Consider the following 19,242-nt stretch of genomic DNA (forward strand, 5'->3'; position numbering starts at 1 on the left):
GTGCTGCCTTTTGGAGGAAACCAATAAGCCAGAGGATCCAAATACAGCAGCTTAAATGAACCAATAGTAGCTGTACCCTCTGGAACCAAAAGGCAGTTACTTTATCCTAATGCAAATACAGACAATAATAATACAGAGATAAAATCCTTTGACTCAATACACAACATGCACAATAAAAGGACATCTATTTATTCTGTGAACTGCCCTGAGACCCCCAGGTATAGGGCGGTATGTAAATTCAATGAATAATAATAATATAGAGGGCCCCTGCAAGCCATAGTGGTCCTAGCAGGAGTATCTTCCCTAGTATGACTTATCCAGGTATTTCTGTAGATTTTCCATAGTGTAAAGGCTTATTATTTTACTTGCTCGTCTATTGTTCTCTGATATCCTACTTAAATTGCACTGTTTCTTATTGCTACTTGAAGACTTCTCATTATGTATTACTAAAATATCACAGCAAAATAACGCCTTTCCCTTCTTCGTATTTATATACCCTTTGCATATTTGTCCAGACCTATTCTATCCACTGCTTAGCCAAACTATGCAATTAGGTCTTTTTAGTCATCCCTCTAAACTCAGCATGTCTGATCTCTCTGCAGCCTGCCCAATGCTTTTCTTGGGATAAGAAGCTGTGGTTTTGAAAGGAAGTATCGGGCGAAGAACTTCTCTTTCTCTCAAGACTTCAAAAGGTACCTTGATGCTCCACATGGGCGTTGTTCAGTAAGTTATCAGGAATCAGATATACTGTACTTTATAAGAACATTTGTAGGGCATTGCAGACCCCAGGAAAATCCATGTGCAACTCAATGAAGACTCCTGTACTGTGAACAGGTTGTCCGATGGCGGAGCAAGAGGAAGGCAGCTCTTACAACTTATTTTTCTCTTCCTTTCTCTCAGTCTGGCTCTCAGGATTCTCACCAGTCTACCCTTCCTCCTCAGCCACACTCCCTTTCCCTAAGTCACACCCCACATCAACTCCCCTTTGCACCCTCCTTGGATCTTTTTGCCGGAAGTGTAGCTATCATTAAAAAATACCTCAAAAACTCAATTGGGCAAGACTAGAAAAAGCTCAACAGCTTTGCCAAATTAATAATAATAATAATAATAATAATAATAATAATAATAATAATAATGTACAACCTTTTCTGCTCCCTCCCAAGCATATTCTTTTCAGGACTTATGTTCATCTCACTGTTTGGAATATAGGGTGGCAATGACCAGGGCCAGAATAATCCTGGTCAGACCATGCAGGCCCTAAAAGCAAGAGGAACTCCATTTTCTAAATCTCTCTGCCTCTGATAGAAAGTAAATTAGACAGCACTTTGCACACAGGCACAGCATGTTTGCACATCTAATGCAAAGATCTAACCACACACAGCACTTCTAAGAAATTCTAGCATAAACCACAAGAGCAAGAGGATGTAGCCCACCGCAAATTATAAGTAGAGCACAACCACAATTGTGCCTGTAAAATTCCACATAGACACGTGTATGAAGGTACCAGGTACATAACGCCACCTAGTAGAGTTGGGCGGGTGACTTTGCATCTTGGGGTGCTCTCTCTTGATTGGTTGATGAAGTACTGCAGAAAGGCTGATCTTCACTTCACTCTGTCAAAAAGGTATAAAAGCACTCTGTGTATGCCCATGGGTCGGGCAGAATGAGGAATGTTTTTTTCCCTACTGCTCCATATTGTTTTGCCGACAAACCAATAATAAAATTGTTCAACTGCCTGAGATTTCGTCTGGTCAATTTGGGAAGCCAGTCATCCACCTTACATTTCTGGTGCCGTGCGTGACTCGGATGAGGGCATTTCCCTGAACCAGAGGCAGTCCCCTTTTGCCCCACTGGACAGGGCGCAGATTCCTAACGGCGCCTCTGGTCTGGTGCACACCGGCAGACTTTTTCCGGAGGATCAGAGGTGGCCCTTGAGTTTCCGTGCCCTGGACAAAGAGGCAAAAGGACCGAGGTTGGAAGGGAAGAACAGGAAAAGCCGGCTGGGGTAAGTAGAAAGGGAAAAGGTACCTTGAAGGGAATTGGCCCCCTTTAATGAGGGGAAGGGAGATCCTGATCACATCTCCAGCGTGTTGGTAGTACTCAGTTAATCAGAGGTCAACTGGGGAACCAGGCGCTTTGGGTAAAAGGCAAAGGGAGGAGGAAAATGTGTATGTTAGTAGTCAGTAGGGAAGAGGTCCCTTGACAAACAGATACTTAGGAAACAAGGAAAAACTGGGAGGTAGAGTGTGGTAAAGTGTCCAATGAATGGTATGTGTGGCAAAGTTTGCAGTGCATGCTCTGGTTGAATGAGGGGATACTTTACAGGGCCATAAATGGGAGGAGTATGGTCAAGAGGAGGGAAAAATGTGATTTCCCTAGAATTCATGATAGATAAATTCACAATGCCATAAAAGAAATTTAATTTACAAGTCCTGCCAACAACAAGTCCAGAGAAAAAGGGGGTGTGCAAACCAGTATCCTCACCCCAGAGAGAAGAAAGGCATTTTGAGAAAGAAGATGAAGAGGAAGGCAGTGGTTAAACAGCAACAAATAATGGCTCAAGGACCAGTGAGGAACCAGAAGGGGTTCAAAGGTCACTGGTGAAGGTCAGTTTCTAGGACGGAGATGTCTCGGTCAATGTAAAAGAGGAAGGAAGAGTGTTCGGAGAAAGATGGGACAAGGGGGTCCCAGCAGAAGAGAGTTTGTCGGTTTGGCAGGCATGGCAAAGAGCCATGGTCAAGGTGACTTAAGAGTTACCTGCATCTGGACTTTGTTATAAATATAGGCACCCAGTATTCTGCTTTTAAATATCCTTGAAACAGCCCCCCCCCCAAAAAAAAAACCAAAAGAAGCATCAGACTGATTTTATGCCTAAAAGGGCTGTACAAACAGACAGCGGAGGATTGGTTCAGAAAAATCATCTCTGCAACCTTTAGAATGCTATTCACCATACTAGAAATGAGGCTACCCCCCCCCCCCACAGGAAACTGACAAAATGCCAGTAACGGTGCTCAGAAAATGTTTTCATATGCTTCAGCTGGCTTCAAAAGAAAAGAAAAGAAAATCATGTACTTAAGTAGTTCACAACGCAAGAGACAATAGATTTTATTTGAACAATTATAATCTTTTCCCCAAGTCCTGTTGTAGCTGTGCAGACTTTAGTTTTTGGGGAAACTTACAAGAATGGGGGAAAAAGAGACATTTGAGTCCTTCTAAAAGCAAACTACGTTTAAAGGGTTTTACCCTCCTACCTGCAACCCCATTTCATATGTTTTTGTGACAGCAACGTTGGAAAATTTGTAGAACTGCATATTTTAATGAAATGAATGTTTATCAACTAAAGAATTCAGGATAAGGTAGAAGGAAGTTATACTGAATGGAGATTTGTGTGTAAAGACATTGTCTGTTTGAATCTAACACTACCATTGGAAGACAGGCTGCGAAAAATCTCAAGCAGTCTCTCAAACCTCCGGCAGAGATGTGTGGCGTAACCCCCCTTATTTGGTTACACAAGCGATTCTGCATGATTTGTATTTGCACAACTTGCTTTCTCCTGCAACCTGCACTTAGAGACTGTGGCTGTGCCTGGCTGGTGTTGCCATTTCGGACATTCTATTGTGTGACATTGTGTGACCAAGACCGTTGCTGTGAAAGTAGGGAGAAAAAGATGTTATGCTTTGGAGGTCCACGTTTCAGCTTACAAAAACACTACTGCTCTAAATGCTTTGACTTTAAAAAATTTTATGTCTCACGGAAACAGCCCGTTGCTACAAAGCAGCTGTAAGTTTTTTCTTATTCTAGAAACCACAAGACTTTGCATAATTTGAAAAACAGGCTTCAGTATCCTAGCAGAACTCAGCCGTCGGCAGCTGGATGGGAGGCAAATACGGATTTAAAGGACCCCTCCTTAACCCTGCACATGCATGAAGTTCTGTGGAAGGAAAGAGAAACCACGGGGAGATCCTGAAAGATGGACCAGACGTGGAATCCTGTTGCAAGCCTTGTGAAATTCGGCAAAGACTGCTGTAAGGCACTGCTGCTATATCCCAGAGATGACTTCTCAACTAACTGCTGCTACATCCCAGAGATGACTTCTGTGTGCCAGACACACCTCAATGTCCAATACGTGGGACGCACTACCTCGGAGAGTTTGGTGGTGGACTAACCAGCAAGAAGTTCTAAAACAGCAGCGGCAGCTACAAGGACAATCTCTCTCTCTCCCCCCCTCCTTTGTTTTTTATCTACAGGAAATCACTCGAGCGAACAGCGTGTAGCCTTGCGGAGCCTGACACGATGGTTCCAGCCTGACGCTAGCGAGTCCCTGAGTGAATCCTTGAAGGAAGGGAGACGAGACCCTCTTCATTCCTAGGTGGTGAGGTATCCATTCCATCCGGTGAAAGTGCCTGAGATGACCCCCTGGATCCACACCCTGCTGTACCTAATCAGGAGTGGGTACCCAGCGCACGGTGCACCAGTTTCCCCTTGCAGCGTCTGACCGGCAAAAGACGCCCAGCGCATGGGAAACCGAAGTAGCCCCTGCTGTGACACTCCGGACGCTGTCACTCGACGCACGGGTTGAGGAATGTCCATCTTATGCAGCACCAAACATCAAGGAGACAAGGAGACGCAGTAAATCTTAGACCCTTATATATGTATGTATGTATGTATGTATATTTGTATGGGAGGCATCAATTGAGTGGGACCCACAGTAGAAGTCTACCTGCCCCAAAGCAGTATCCTTAATTTGGAAGGAAGGGCAGTGTACCTGCCTCACTTGAGCGAACAGACCCAAAACAGTTTCAGAAATTGAACCATGGGGTGGGTTCCAGCAACTCCCTAGGTCATACAGATATGGGGAGGGTTCCAGCAACTCCCTAGGTGATACAGGGCTATAGCTGGGTTGGGGATGTAACTGGAAGAGCTGGCCAGGTGCACCCCTCAGTTCTGGCTTTGGAAATGATGGGAGAAGCTTCTGGTAGCCCACTGATATCTAATGCAAGCCTCTCCTGATTCTGGCAAACTGGAACAATAGCCATTCTTTCTGTAGCCAAATGCTCAGCTAGGACAAACCTCCAATTGTTATACATATATATATTCCTGGCCTTTAGAACTGTGTAGGAACTTTTGAAACCCACTGATTTGCATTGAAGCCCAGTACTGAGCTGAGAGAGAACTGTGTATTTTCCTGCTGACATAAAGTTTTGGAAACAGTGGCTAAAGCCCCTTGGCTTTTAGATTTCCAGCAACTATAGTATCCTAGTATCTCTGAAGACTAGTGTGGCCATTATAGATTCATGGCCCACCTGAGAGAAAGAACCCTTTGTTGCCAAAAGTCTGTATTGCGATTTTTTTGTTGTGCCTCAAATGGAAATGCAATGTAGTAGAAAGTGGCACTTGTGCTTCGACAAAAATGATGTTTGTATAATGCAAATATGTGTTCCCAGTTAGGTCTAACACGAAGGCTAAAAACTTCAACAGAAAATGCTTAGGAGTTATGGAAATAGATTAATCAAAAGCTGAACCAGGCTTAAATTCAGCAAGCATTTTTACTCTGCTTTATAGCATCAAGCTGAAGCAGGAAAAAAAAACTTTCATGGTTATTTTACACTGACAGTTCTGCAGACTGAATGCCTTAATCTACAGGCTCTCAGAGTTTGTGTATAGCCCTATGAATTAGCTGATGGTGTCTATCCTAACAATGAATTATCCTTTCCCCCTTAGGAAAGTTTCCAACCCCATGTGTATGTGTGGTAGCATTTTTAAGAAACTGCTTAGTAATGCACGTTATTCACAAGTTTTAGAAACACTAGCTTGTATACCTTAAGTTAAGAAGTTTCAAAATGAAGGTCTGAATGTGCCAGGTAACAAAATTTAGGTCTGTTTGTAAAATATTTTGCTATTTGATTTAAGAAAAGCAATGTACTATGTCTTTAATGACTGCTAGTTCCTGATCACAGCCGGAGGTTCCTGGAACCTTTTTAGTTCTGGTGACACTAAGAAACATTTAACAGCCTTGGTCAGGTATTTTAACTGTTCAGTAGAAAAGGCAGCCCCCACCACGAAGTTATCTATCTGCCTTGCACTATTTCCCTGGAAGTCAAAAACCTAACATTTGAGCAAGCTTCCAGTTAGCCTTCTTCTGCCCTACATACTTCTTTGAAGCCCAGCAATCTTCTGAGGGCTCTGAAGTCTCTCAATAAAAAAGCATGAGGTTTTGGCCAGACTCTCAGGACTAGACGCAGCTGGCCAGGTAGCCCTTCTGAACTCCTCCTGCTGTGTGTACATCAATCAGGCTCAACGCGTGGTGACCGATATTGGACGGATCAGGGAACTAACATCGGTATACAACCAGAGTAAACGTGTTGAGAGTGATGTTAAAAACATTAAGAAGCAGGCTGATCTGTACCACAAGGTTAGCCTAGACGGTGAAGGTCTGCCCAGTGTATGGAGTTAGATTAGTTCTTGGCTCCCAGGTTGGTCATAGTTAAAAGAGATTCTGCTCATAATATTAATTTTCTTTCTTATTGTCTTAGCCCTATGCAGAACCTTGGTCTGTATAAAGCTTCTGGTAACCCTTCTGAGACAAGCTGAATAACAAGCCTGGGAAAAGTCAGCAGAAGCTTCCTCACTTACTTTGCTCTCTGTTGCCCATCCTTTGGCCTAACATTGGAGCATGGGAAGCTGCTGGCTCCTCTGTAGAATCATAGAGTTGGAAGAGACCACAAGGGCCATTCAGTTCAACCCCCTGCCAAGCAGGAAACACCAGGAAACACTGTAGTGCGATGGGTCAATCAAATGGAGATGCAGAAACACACCTGTTTTTCATCTCCATATTGAAGAGGAGGGAATATAGGGTGGCAATGACCAGGGCCAGAATAATCCTGGTCAGACCATGCAGGCCCTAAAAGCAAGAGGAACTCCATTTTCTAAATCTCTCTGCCTCTGATAGAAAGTAAATTAGACAGCACTTTGCACACAGGCACAGCATGTTTGCACATCTAATGCAAAGATCTAACCACACACAGCACTTCTAAGAAATTCTAGCATAAACCACAAGAGCAAGAGGATGTAGCCCACCGCAAATTATAAGTAGAGCACAACCACAATTGTGCCTGTAAAATTCCACATAGACACGTGTATGAAGGTACCAGGTACATAACGCCACCTAGTAGAGTTGGGCGGGTGACTTTGCATCTTGGGGTGCTCTCTCTTGATTGGTTGATGAAGTACTGCAGAAAGGCTGATCTTCACTTCACTCTGTCAAAAAGGTATAAAAGCACTCTGTGTATGCCCATGGGTCGGGCAGAATGAGGAATGTTTTTTTCCCTACTGCTCCATATTGTTTTGCCGACAAACCAATAATAAAATTGTTCAACTGCCTGAGATTTCGTCTGGTCAATTTGGGAAGCCAGTCGTCCACCTTACAGGAAGAGATTTGCAAAATCAAACGAAAGTCCCATCCTGTTTCCCCTCATGGCCAACCAAATGCCTATGGGAGGCCTAAAAGCAGAACGGGAGCACAAGGCCCTCTCTTGTTCATGATCCCCCAGCAACTGACAGTAATAGTACAGTACTACCTTTTTAAAGGACTTGTTCGGATGAATTAGTTAGTGCCTTGTTTCACTGAGGGTGGTGCCTCTACCTTTGAGATATTGGTTATCATTTTCAATTTGTTTTTTGCTCCTGTCTTTTCCTCTCAGGTGTCCTTTCCCATAATGATAAATGACAAATGACAATAATAATAATGAACCCAGGGCTTGGCATGTAATTAGAGGAGGAACTGCTGGGAATCGAGCTCATTTTATGTGCACATTTATCCAGAACTAAATATTAAATACAGCTTTCAGCATGTGGGTTAGTAGCAATAAGTCTTCCTGCTCTGAACAGCTTATATGACTATGGCTGCCAGGCCTGCACACACAGCCTATTGCTCCCAACTACTTTAATGGGATTTAGGTAGCCTAACTGCAGGCAGGACTGCAACCTCTGAATCTACAGTCCCAGCACGAGCACCAATTTGATTCACTGCAGTTCTGCTAATTTAAATCCTGGCCCACATTTCTTTATCAAATCCAGTTGGGAGCATCAGGAACTGGGGGCCTCCTTGGCTACTTAGGGATGATGAAATGAGTTGAAAGGGGAAAGCAACACAGAAGGTAGTAAAGGCAGGAATGTTTACAAGGCAGGCTTTTATTGGCCAGTTGCTGTGCGCCTCGCCTGGCTTCAGTTAGCATCCATGTGGATTAAGGAGCAGGCCCTTTAAATCTATTTATCATGAGTTAAATCTGATACAATGAGCTTTCATTCCTTTGAGTTATAATTTTCCCTTCTGTTTTCATGTTTTATGTCTGACTCTGGCTCCTTGTACAGTAAACTCTGCTAGTATTAACGGGCAATACTATTAACGGGCATATGCTTTTGAAGAATATGGGGTTTGAGCCTGAGGCAATCTGCTGTTGAAACCTTTAAAAGCTTATAGCCTCCTGAAAGGGGAGATGGAGGGAAGAAACCCCAACTACTTCTCTCAAAATCTGCAGCCTTTGAAATAGCAACCATCAGGTGCTGGAATGAACAGATGGCAACAGTGAGATAATCCAGAGTTTTAGATCAGGCTTCCCCAAACCAAGGCCCGCAGGCCGGATGCGGCCCACAAGGCTCATTTATGCGGCCTCCACCGACCCCCGTCGCCCACTGCCACTGCCCGCTCTTACTGGCGCAGCGCAGTGTGGCTGCCCACTTTCAGGTTGCCGGGAGTGTCGGAAATAGCTTGTCTGCATGCGCAAGCATAATTTCCGGTGCACTTCCAGGTCGGAGGAGGCCCATGCGCATGCGCACAAGCTATTTCCGGTGTTCTGGCAACCCGGAAGTGCACCGGAAATTGTGTGTGCACACGACTGGCGTCACCAGCCCTTGGCGAGGTAAGTTTGGGAACCCCTGTTTTAGATGAACCTGAGGACATACCTCACATTCAATGAACACCACTCCAGAATGTAAGCAAAACACATCTTTCTTGGAATATAGGACTTGGAAATCCAAAGCTGAAGCAAGCTTGTTTTCTTCTTCTCCAAAGGGTAGGATCTGAACTAATGGATTTAAGTTACAAGAAATGAGATTCTGACTAAACATCAGGAAGAATTCTCTGATGGTAAGAGCTGTTCGACAGTTGGACAGACTCTCTTGGAAGATAGTGGACTCTCCTTCATTGGATGTTTTTAAGCAGAGGTTGAATGGCCATCTGTCATGGATGCTTTAGTTGAGATTCCTACACTGTAAGGGGTTAGACTAGATATCCCTCAGGGTCCCTATTCTACAGAATCAATTTTATTATTCTACAGGGAATGACAAAAGGAATAACTTGCACTATTCTGAACAAGCCTTCCCCCTGAATTCATTATCTGGCTCCTGTGTTCATCATCTGAGGCTCTTCTCCATGTGTCCTCCTCCAAGCGAGGTGTGGAGGGTTGCAACATGAGAACCTACATTTTCAGTGGTGGCTTCCTGTTTGTGGAATGCTTTTCCCAGGGAGGCATGTTTGGCAGGATTACTATCTGTTTTTAGGTGCCAGGCAAAAACCAAAAATTGTCCAGGCTTTTGGCCATTAATTTAGAGGACACTTAAGTATATTTGTGTCCACTTCTTTTGCCCATCTATTTAGTGGAGTGGGTTGAATTGAATCTGCCCCTTTATACATATTACCAATCAGCATTTTTGGTTGGTTTTTGCTTGTTTTAATACTTGGTTTTAATGTTTGTCTTCTACATTGCTTCAGGTTACTTTTGTGAAAAAAGTTAAATTATTATTATTGTTCCTGGAAAATTATTCACCTTCCATTTGTAAAAGGGCCAACTAGAAGCCTTTCCCCAGTGCTTTTGCTTGTTTATGTTTATGTTAGCTCTTTTTAAAAAATTTAATTACTGCACTACTTTTGACATGTGTATGTTAAGTTACATATCTGGTCATAGTAGCAGCTTTTGTCATTTGTGGGGTGAGAGCAAAAAGTAAATAAAGGATCCAATCTATCAGCTTAAGTGCCATGTTCCCTGTAGAAAGGCCAACATTGCCATCTGAGAGCAGCAACTCAAATCAAAGAATTGGTCATAAAACTAGAAGAAGAAGAGTTTGGATTTGATATCCCACTTTATCACTACCCGAAGGAGTCTCAAAGCGGCTAACAATCTCCTTTTCCCTTCCTCCCCCACAACAAACACTCTGTGAGGTGAGTGGGGCTGAGAGACTTCAAGGAAGTGTGACTAGCCCAAGGTCACCCACCAGCTGCATGTGGATGTTGTAGGACCTTGACTTGTCAGGGACACCCCAGAATCACTGGGTCCTGAGAATATTTCGATCAAGCACTCTACCTATGGTTTGACGTATTATTCAAACAGTCACAGGAACATTGGAAACTGCCTTATGTTGACCATTAGTCCACCTAGCTGCATTGACTGGCAAAGGCTTTCCAGGGTTTCAGGCAATAGTCTCTCTGGGCCCTACCTGAATATGATGGAGATTGAACCTGCATGGAATGTGTGTCCTCTACCACTCACCTTTGATAAATTTGTTCTGCCCTTCAAAGGGCTTGTCAACAATACTTCAGCTGGGTCCAACCCCATAAAGATTCATAAAACATAGCTACCACTACCATGGGTTTCATCCACTGGAAATCTTGCAATTATGTGCATATAAATACACATACATATACTTGCAACTCTATGCAAACTTGCCTGTTCTTTGACTGTGTGTTATTTCTGATTAGTTTACTGGGATACATAAAACAAGTTATACGATATCTAGCTAGCTTGGATGACTGGGTTTTGTCTTGGGTCTGCTGCTCTGATGCCTGGATCAGGATGCCATTATCATGGCAACCTTTAGGATGTCACCACATGGCATCATCGCTTTGAACGCACAATTGTTCAGTGGTACCCACCCACAGCTGTTGTTGATGCATTTTGCTCTGAGAGCGGCACTAACCTTCCTGTTTTTCTTCAACAGCTTTTCCAAGATTTTTGCAAGCAGTATTTTAGAAGCCTTGGATTACACAGAACCAATCTGTCTAAGGAACAGTCGCATCTACTGCTTTGTATTTTTTACCGTAGCTTCTGGCTTCTGCCCGGTGAAATTGCTGATCTTCCAACAGCTTACAAGAAGAAGGTAAGGTTTATTTTACTGGAAGTCTATTTAATTGAAACTGGAATAATCTGGTAATGCTTCCTTCTTAATTATTTGTTGTTACACCACAGAATGCAGAGAAAGAAGTGTTCATTTTTTCCATCTCTGTTTCCAATTGTCTATGGTCAGGATGTGCTAATAACCACTTTCTCCCATACTTTACCCTAACAATAATTTTCACTGTGATAATTATGATGAGGAATGCACACACACACGCACACGCACACACACACACACACACACACACACACACAATCTGATTGTCTATTCAACTCTAATGACCAATCTTTTCTCATTTTAACCCTAAAATGGATTAATTCGTTTTTCATTATTATTGCTGGGCCCATTTCTAAAGACTTTCTTCAGGAGCTACAGTTCTAGAACTATTTCCATGACTAAGAACTTCCACATTCTCAGATGCAAACCGGTCTGACTGTCTTGAAGTCGTCAAGTACCTTCAGAACTACCTTCTCATTTATTTATTTTATTATTTATTAAATTACCACCCTTCGCCTGAGGATCACAGAGCGGTTTACAATATACAAACATAAAAATACGCACCATAGTAACAATAACTCTCACAAACCTAAATGTCCAATAATCTGAGAGACGGTATGGTGGAGTTGTTATAGTGGCAGACTAGGACCCGAGGGGCCAGGGTTCAGATCCATACTCACTCATGAAGCTCACTGGATGATCTTGGGTGAGTCTTCTTGAGCCTAACCTACCTCATGGGCCAGCATTCAACTACCTTCTCCCACCAGCACAAGTATTTTTATTTTATTTTTGCACAATGGAACTTCCCCCTCTCCCCATGCATGCCCGGTGGCCTCACCTTAGGGGGAGGGAGCCCCTAGAACAGATTTAGGGGGTGCACGGGGGGCAGGGGGGGAAATGTTCCATTGCACAAGCAGAAATCCTTGTGTTGGTGGAATGTTCAGTTAGCACTACGTTGGATTCTGCACAGGGTTGTTGTGAGGATAAGCAGACGTGGTGGAGGTGATGGGAGAAACATGTTCACTTCCCTAAGCTGTTCTTAACCTGAAACTGTTCTTAACCTGAGGTACCACTTTAGCTAATGGGGCCTCCTGCCACCGCTGCGCAATTTCTGTTCTCATCCTGAAGCAAAGTTCTTAACTCGAGGTACTATTTCTGCATTAGTGGAGTCTGTAACCTGAAGCGCCTGTAACCTGAAGCGTCTGTAACTTGAGGTACCACTGTACATTCATAACAAATGAAAACACACATATATCAGACAGCAATGATTTATTGTTAAAACACTCATTAAAAGCATTCGAGTTCCTTGTAAACAGCTGGGCCGTGTCATTTTTCTTTTACTCTTAACCATGGGTAGGCAACCTAAGGCCCGGGGGTCGGATCCGGCCCAATTGCCTTCTAAATCCGGCCCGCGGATAGTCCAGGAATCAGCATGTTTTTACATGAGTAGAATGTGTCCTTTTATTTAAAATGCATCTCTGGGTTATTTGTGGGGCCTGCCTGGTGTTTTTACATGAGTGTGCTTTTATTTAAAATGCATCCCTGGGTTATTTTTGGGCATAGGAATTCGTTCATTTTTTTTTTTCAAAATATAGTCCGGCCCCCCACAAGGTCTGAGGGACAGTGTTGCTGAAACAGTTTGCTGACCCCTGCTCTTAACCAACAATTTCTAACTGGACAAAAAATGTGATTCATTAGGCAAGTTAGAATGGATGTCAGAAAACTGGTAGCTGGGGGACTGTTTCCGAGAAGAAACCCACAAAAAGTGCAGGTAATCAGGGTTAGCTTATTGGTGAATTCTTTGAGAAACCTTTCCAGAAAGCTAGAAACCTTGGAGAGATTTGCAAAGGTGGAACTGTGAAAAATCCTATAGAACAAACAAACAAACAAACAAACAAACAAACAAACAAATGTTTGAATACCTTTTCCAGAAGAGACAAGCACAATTAGCTGAATGACTCCTTCAAACCCACAATGCCGCTGCTATTGGAAGGGGGGGGGCTAGGATTGCAGTAGCCTTGTCTCTGACTATGGATGTCGACTTTGTTCAGAGAAAGGAAGGCTCAGGACCAAGTTAACGTATTTAAAATCTAATACGGTGTGATAGTAATGCTCCATTGTGCTTTCCTTTTTCTAGAGCATCACAGTCATATAAAACACAGCAGGTGGCCCTTTTTCTTCTAGCATCTGTTTGTCACCACAGCCAAGTAAAGTTGTGAAGTTGTGATTTTTCTCACTTTAGATTAAATTTATGACTAGTTCACACTGCCACATGGGTCAGAACCATCTGAGGTCAATAAGATTTTCTGGATGGCTTTGCATTACGTTTCAGACTCAGAGGCTGCTTTGTCATATTTCCTTAATCCTTATTTGTACTTACTGGCCCTTTAGCTGTTGTACCATGATATCATCCACTAATCAAGTGCTATTTCCTCCCACCGCAGGAATCCAGTTAGCTCTGGAAACGATGCCAAATCGCTGCTCTGGAACCTTGATAGTTTCCCTTCAGTTTCATGTGAGTCAATTGCTCTGGGACTGATTTTAAACTTCTGTAAGCATATAGTTCGTTCGTATGCTAGCAATGCAGTCTGATCCATGTTTATGCATGCTTCGAAAAGCAAACTGTGCATTCAGGTTAATAGCCAGCATGCTGGTGCACATTGCTTAGCCGTTTCTGGGGTGCTCCTCCCCTGCTGCTGTGCCATGGACAAAACAAAATGTCTTGGCATGTTGTTGAAATCCAGGCTCATGGTTTATTTCTTCCAAACTGTGAGTGGTAACCAAAGTTTGTTCTTGGTTTACCACTTTTGGTTTGTTTGGAGAAACAAGTCACAAGCCTGGGTTCAGACAGCCCAACAAACCAGGCTTGAGCTTCTTTCATCTATAGCATGATGGTAGCAAGCGCAGGAATGCCACTGGAACTTTTGAGCAGGGTCCTACACATTAGAGTGTTGTTGTTGTAGTCGTTTAGTCATGTCTGACTCTTCGTGACCCCATGGCCCAGAGCACGCCAGGCACTCCTGTCTTCCACTGCCTCCCGCAGTTTGGCCAAACTCATGTTCGTAGCTTCGAGAACACTGTCCAACCATCTCGTCCTCTGTCATCCCCTTCTCCTTGTGCCCTCCATCTTTCCCAACGTCAGGGTCTTTTCCAGGGAGTCTTCTCTTCTCATGAGGTGGCCAAAGTATTGGAGCCTCAGCTTCACGATCTGTCCTTCCAGTGAGCACTCAGGGCTGATTTCCTACAGAATGGATAGGTTTGATCTTCTTGCAGTCCATGGTACTCCCAAGGGTCTCCTCCAGCACCATAATTCAAAAGCATCAATTCTTCGACGATCAGCCTTCTTTATGGTCCAGCTCTCACTTCCATACATCACTACTGGGAAAACCATAGCTTTAACTATACAGACCTTTGTCAGCAAGGTGATGTCTCTGCTTTTTTCAGATGCTGTCTAGGTCTGTCATTGCTTTTCTCCCAAGAAGAGTATAGTTAGAGTATTAGAGTATAGTTTGCTTTATATTATTGTTTGATGTGATGTTTGAACTGTGAATTGTGTTTATGAGGCACAGAGTGGAAGCAAGTTGTGAGAGAATACTCTAAATGACTTCCATGAATATGGGACTTGGAACTGCCCAGTTCAGATGTTTGTCAGTCCTGGTTCTGGCAGGTTAAAGAGATATGTGAAGTTATAAAACTCCACCACATTTAAAGCTACTGGTTTTTATTGTGCCATCCTTGCCTTAATTGATTTTGAGAACAGTGCTTGTGGAGGAAGAAGCATTCTCTTTGGCAAACCTACTCTCTTTGGGAGATGGTAGTGTTTGTGCCAAAACTATTTTCTAAGCTCTACCTGAAAGTAAATGAAAACTAGTCCAGATCTTTATGTCCTTCCCAGAACTTTGATGTAGAAAAATAACATTTGAAAAGAGAATGAATCGTGTTCTTCGTTGTGTAACCAGCATGATCCTTTAGTTGAGCTTATCTGGTTTATATTAATGAAAAGCTGATCTTTGTTGGGTTTAAAAGGTTCTGCCTCTGTCTTTTAAAATTAAGAAATGGTTAAAAAGAGCAAGAGAGAATCTCTAAAACTTTGGGGGTTGTGTATGTGGGGGTCTGTGCTTCATTAGGAAATAATTTCAATTAAGCGGCAATCCTAAAACAGATTTATCAAGGAGCAAACCCTGTTAAACCTACTTCTCAGTAAAGATTGCACTGCACAGCCCCTAAAAATAATAGAGAGTGTTTAATGCACTCTGTGTGAAATCTGACCAGAGCCAAGAAGACCAAATACATAAAGGTATCTATTGTGCATAATGTAACACCATGACATCTGACATCTGTAAAGTATTCTGTTCAAAGACTTAAACCCTCACTAATATAAATGCTAAAAATTCAATTTGACATTCAAGGACCCCGTGCTTATTTACAACATCAACGATTTATGATTAACACTCTTCAAAACTGTGACAACTCAACAGAATATAACAAGACATTTATTATTTCAGACTCCTGGCTTTTAATTTTGATTTTGCAACCATATTCAGGGCTAAAAAGATTTAATGATGCTTTCAAAGTGGGCTGGTCATCTGTGGGTCCCTGTTACAGTTTTGGGGGCTTTAAAAGGTTGAGTCCAAACCCAGAGGTGGAGCTGGATTGACAGTTTGCTGTTTCTTATAACACAGATGCCTCCCACTTATGTGTTCTGTGAGCAGGCTGTCTCTCATCTAGGATCCAGGGTCTCACTGTGTACATAGACTTCTATTAAGCTATAGACAGAGTTCCTGATTAGGCACAGTCTGACAGGCCAAAGAAATGTCATGGCTCAAGGACCTGGGACAAATCTGGCAGGGGCAAATGCATCTGACACCACGCATTTGCAGCTATATTTTGCAGGCTTTATGCTGCTAGCGCAGAACTGGCTAGAATCACTTCCCCAGACTTAAGTCTCTCTTTTGAATGTAATGCAGTGAGAAGTGCTGGGAAAATCTTTGAAAAGTTGTACCTTTCCCCACTTCTTTTTTGTTCTCTCCCTCCCCTGGGCAGGGATAGTGTGAAGTTACTCATGGACAGCAGGGGGGGGAATCAAATTTGAACTGAGCTTCCTGCAAAGCTCTAAAAAGGGGAGAGCTCTGTGCCTTGAGAGTCCTTCCTAGATCATTAGAAAAAAAATTCTTCGTGTGAGTAAAATGCCTCACAATCGTCCCAGGAACCCGACACTAGTTCCAGAGGTGACGTGGGATTCTGGGCGGAAGGAAATGAATGAGACCTGGAAAGGAGCAATTGCCTGCCTTGGGGTATCTGTGTTCTTTGTGATGACCATCGGGATTATCTACTGGCAAGTGGTGGATCAGCCAAACAAAAATTGGATCCTGAAAGGGAACGCCAGTGGTCTTATTTGGGAAAGAAAAGCTCATTCCCTCATCCTGCAGACTCTGAGTGAGGACAAAACTTTCCTGGAGATTCACATGGGAAGCCTCTCAGATGTGGATGTACCTTTAATGAAGAATCTGTGTTGGATAAACAAGACGGAATTCTGTTACACCTGGGAAGCCACCGCACACTTGAATATCTCCTTGGAGTCCAGCCTTTCTTCCAACACGGAGTGCTACAGCATCGGTTGGACGCCTCTGCACTGCCAGGTTAAGATCAAGGTAATTAACTACAGCCTCAGTTTATTTCACTAAACATTATGCTCATGTCGCATTCCCAACAAACTTTACAGAGTATGAACATTAACACTGATAAAGATGACAGTAATATCCAAGCTAATCAAAGCAAGCACTGACATCATAAACTTGGTTCTTGCAGTAAATGTAGATCTGCATTTTGTTCTTGTTTCTTATTTATGAAAATCCTGGATTTTTAAGGTAAAAGTTCAACCCCCCCTAAACGAATCCCTGGGCAAATACCAAGATATCTGCACACAAAGACAAAATTGCAAGAATACAAAAGTAAATCAGCCAGCTAAATCCAAAATCAGTTCTAGCTCTGCACCATTGTAGTGTTGTGGATAACCAGAGAGTGGAAGAACCACCTTTCTAAAAATGAACCAAGTAATACCAAAAATCATATTGGTCTCTGAAAATTGCAAGCTAAGAACATAACTTTCCAAATTATCATGGAATGACAGCGGGAGTCTTCAAAACAGCTTTTTTTGTGCTCCAAAAAGGGGGGGGTGCTTTATAATTTTTGTGAAAGTAACAAATCTATCTGCGCCGGCATTGAAATCTAAGAACTGTGTTTCTCTCTGGGTATACTGAAAACTGGATAGGAGTGTTTTGGCATCTCCTGCATGTATGAACGTCTTACAACAACATAGGATTTGGGCAGCAGTCCCAGGCATATGAAACATCCCACTGAAATGAGTGGGATTTTCCTCCAAGTAAATATGTTTATGAGTTAGCATTAAACACATATTTTATGGACCGGATTTTGTAGCATTATCTAGAAATTTATTTATGCTTGCACTTGGCTTTTCAGCCTCAACCGTCTCAGGATTTGAGACAGGTTAAAATATTTAATTTATGTGACCTATTGACATGTAAGAAATTAGAACAATTCAAAAAAATGCGATCCTAAGCTGACATACTTGGTTGGAAGTAGGGGTATTTTCTTGAGCGATGTAATTCTTGAATCAGGAATGCACCAGTCATTGGCAATGCTAATGCAGAAATGCTTTTAAATAATATTTTTTTTAAAAAAAAATAAAGATACATTTAAAATACAAACAAACAGAATGTACATTCCAGCCAATTGAGGTTTTATTTTGGAATTAAAGACATAGGAAATGCAAACCTAACTATCTTGAATGAAAACAGCTTTTTAAATCAGTGGGTGATCTGCTTACTTTGACTATCTGACCAATTTTTGCTCTTGATGCACAGCATATGTCTTGTTTGTTTTAGTGTACTGGTATGCTAGCAGTACCTGAAAGAAATTCAAAATCTGTGCAGTCATGTTTTCTATGTAAAAACTTAGTTGGTCTCTAAGGTGCTGCTGGAAGGATTTTTTTTATTTTGTTTCGACTACATCAGACCAACACGGCTACCTACCTGTAATGTTTGAAAGCATGTCAAGTGCAAGTAGATAAGTGCTCCGGCAGGAAGGTAAACGGTGTTTCTGTGCGCTGCTCTGGTTCGCCTTAGTCATGCTGACCACATGACTAGGAAAAACTGTCTGCGGACAAACATCGGCTCCCTCGGCCAGTAAAGCGAGATGAGCACCACAACCCCAGAGTCGTCCACAACTGGACCTAATGGTCAGGGGTACCGTTACCTTTATGTTAACTAGCCGCTTCCTCCTTTTTTCTGCCTCTCTGTGATCCTGAACTAAAAATTGTATTGTCATTAGTATGAGCTTTCGTATGCATGCAGAAGTGTGCATGCACATGAAAGCTCATGCCAATGACAAACTTAGTTGGTCTCTAAGGTGCTGCTGGAAGGATTTTTTTTATTTTGTTTCGAACATTAAGTAGAGCTGTTAGCATAAACAGCTCTAATTAAACCACTCAATTTTCAGCATGAGGCTCACACTGGATCAAATTCTTTGACCTCAATTAGGCATTCTGGTTCATGCTAGAATTTCTGCAGACTTTCAAAAGGTTTAGCAATCATTTGTTGTTGTTTAGTCGTTTAGTCGTGTCCGACTCTTCGTGACCCCATGTACCATAGCACGCCAGGCACTCCAGTCTTCCACTGCCTCCTGCAGTTTGGTCAAACTCATGTTTGTAGCTTCAAGAACACTGTCCAGCCATCATAGGAGTACCCTAATCAAAGTCTCAAAAATGAAGCCAAGTCTTTTTCAAAGATTCATCAATTGAACTGAAAGGACTTTGCCATAGTTTTGTGTTATCATGTTCCCATAAAGACTAAGCATATGGAACAAAAGACTTCTCAGTTGTACAATGATATGGAGAAACTCTTGCACTGATTGCACTAGGGGGCTGAGAATGCCCAGGGAGCAACATTCAGATGCATATCAAAGACTAAGAAAGAGGTAGAGAGTCAGACTGGAAACATGCAATTGTTTTTTAGGAGAGTTCTAAGTGATGCAGTAAAGGCAACTTGCTTTTGGTCT

At 42.6% G+C, this 19,242-nt stretch overlaps 1 protein-coding gene across 3 annotated transcripts in view; it reads left to right on the plus strand.

Moving 5' to 3' along the window:
* The first annotated feature begins 600 nt into the window (after positions 1–600).
* LOC118088695 (SITS-binding protein-like) overlaps positions 601–19,242 on the plus strand; it is a 42,713-nt gene continuing 24,071 nt past the window's right edge. The window contains exons 1-4 of one of the 3 annotated variants that reach the window (XM_088665525.1): positions 601–723; positions 10,993–11,151; positions 13,611–13,681; positions 16,596–16,817. In XM_088665525.1, coding sequence (XP_088521651.1) covers positions 13,634–13,681; positions 16,596–16,817 — 270 coding nt within the window. In that variant the 5' untranslated portion in view covers positions 601–723; positions 10,993–11,151; positions 13,611–13,633. Of the gene's footprint in view, positions 724–10,992; positions 11,152–13,610; positions 13,682–16,215; positions 16,818–19,242 lie in introns of those variants that run through there. The other 2 variants (XM_060276685.2, XM_035122642.3) reach the window with 2 other exon arrangements.

This window comes from Zootoca vivipara, chromosome 1, assembly GCF_965207765.1.
Source record: "Zootoca vivipara chromosome 1, rZooViv2.hap1.1, whole genome shotgun sequence".
In the NCBI taxonomy this organism is placed as follows: Eukaryota; Metazoa; Chordata; class Lepidosauria; order Squamata; family Lacertidae; genus Zootoca; species Zootoca vivipara.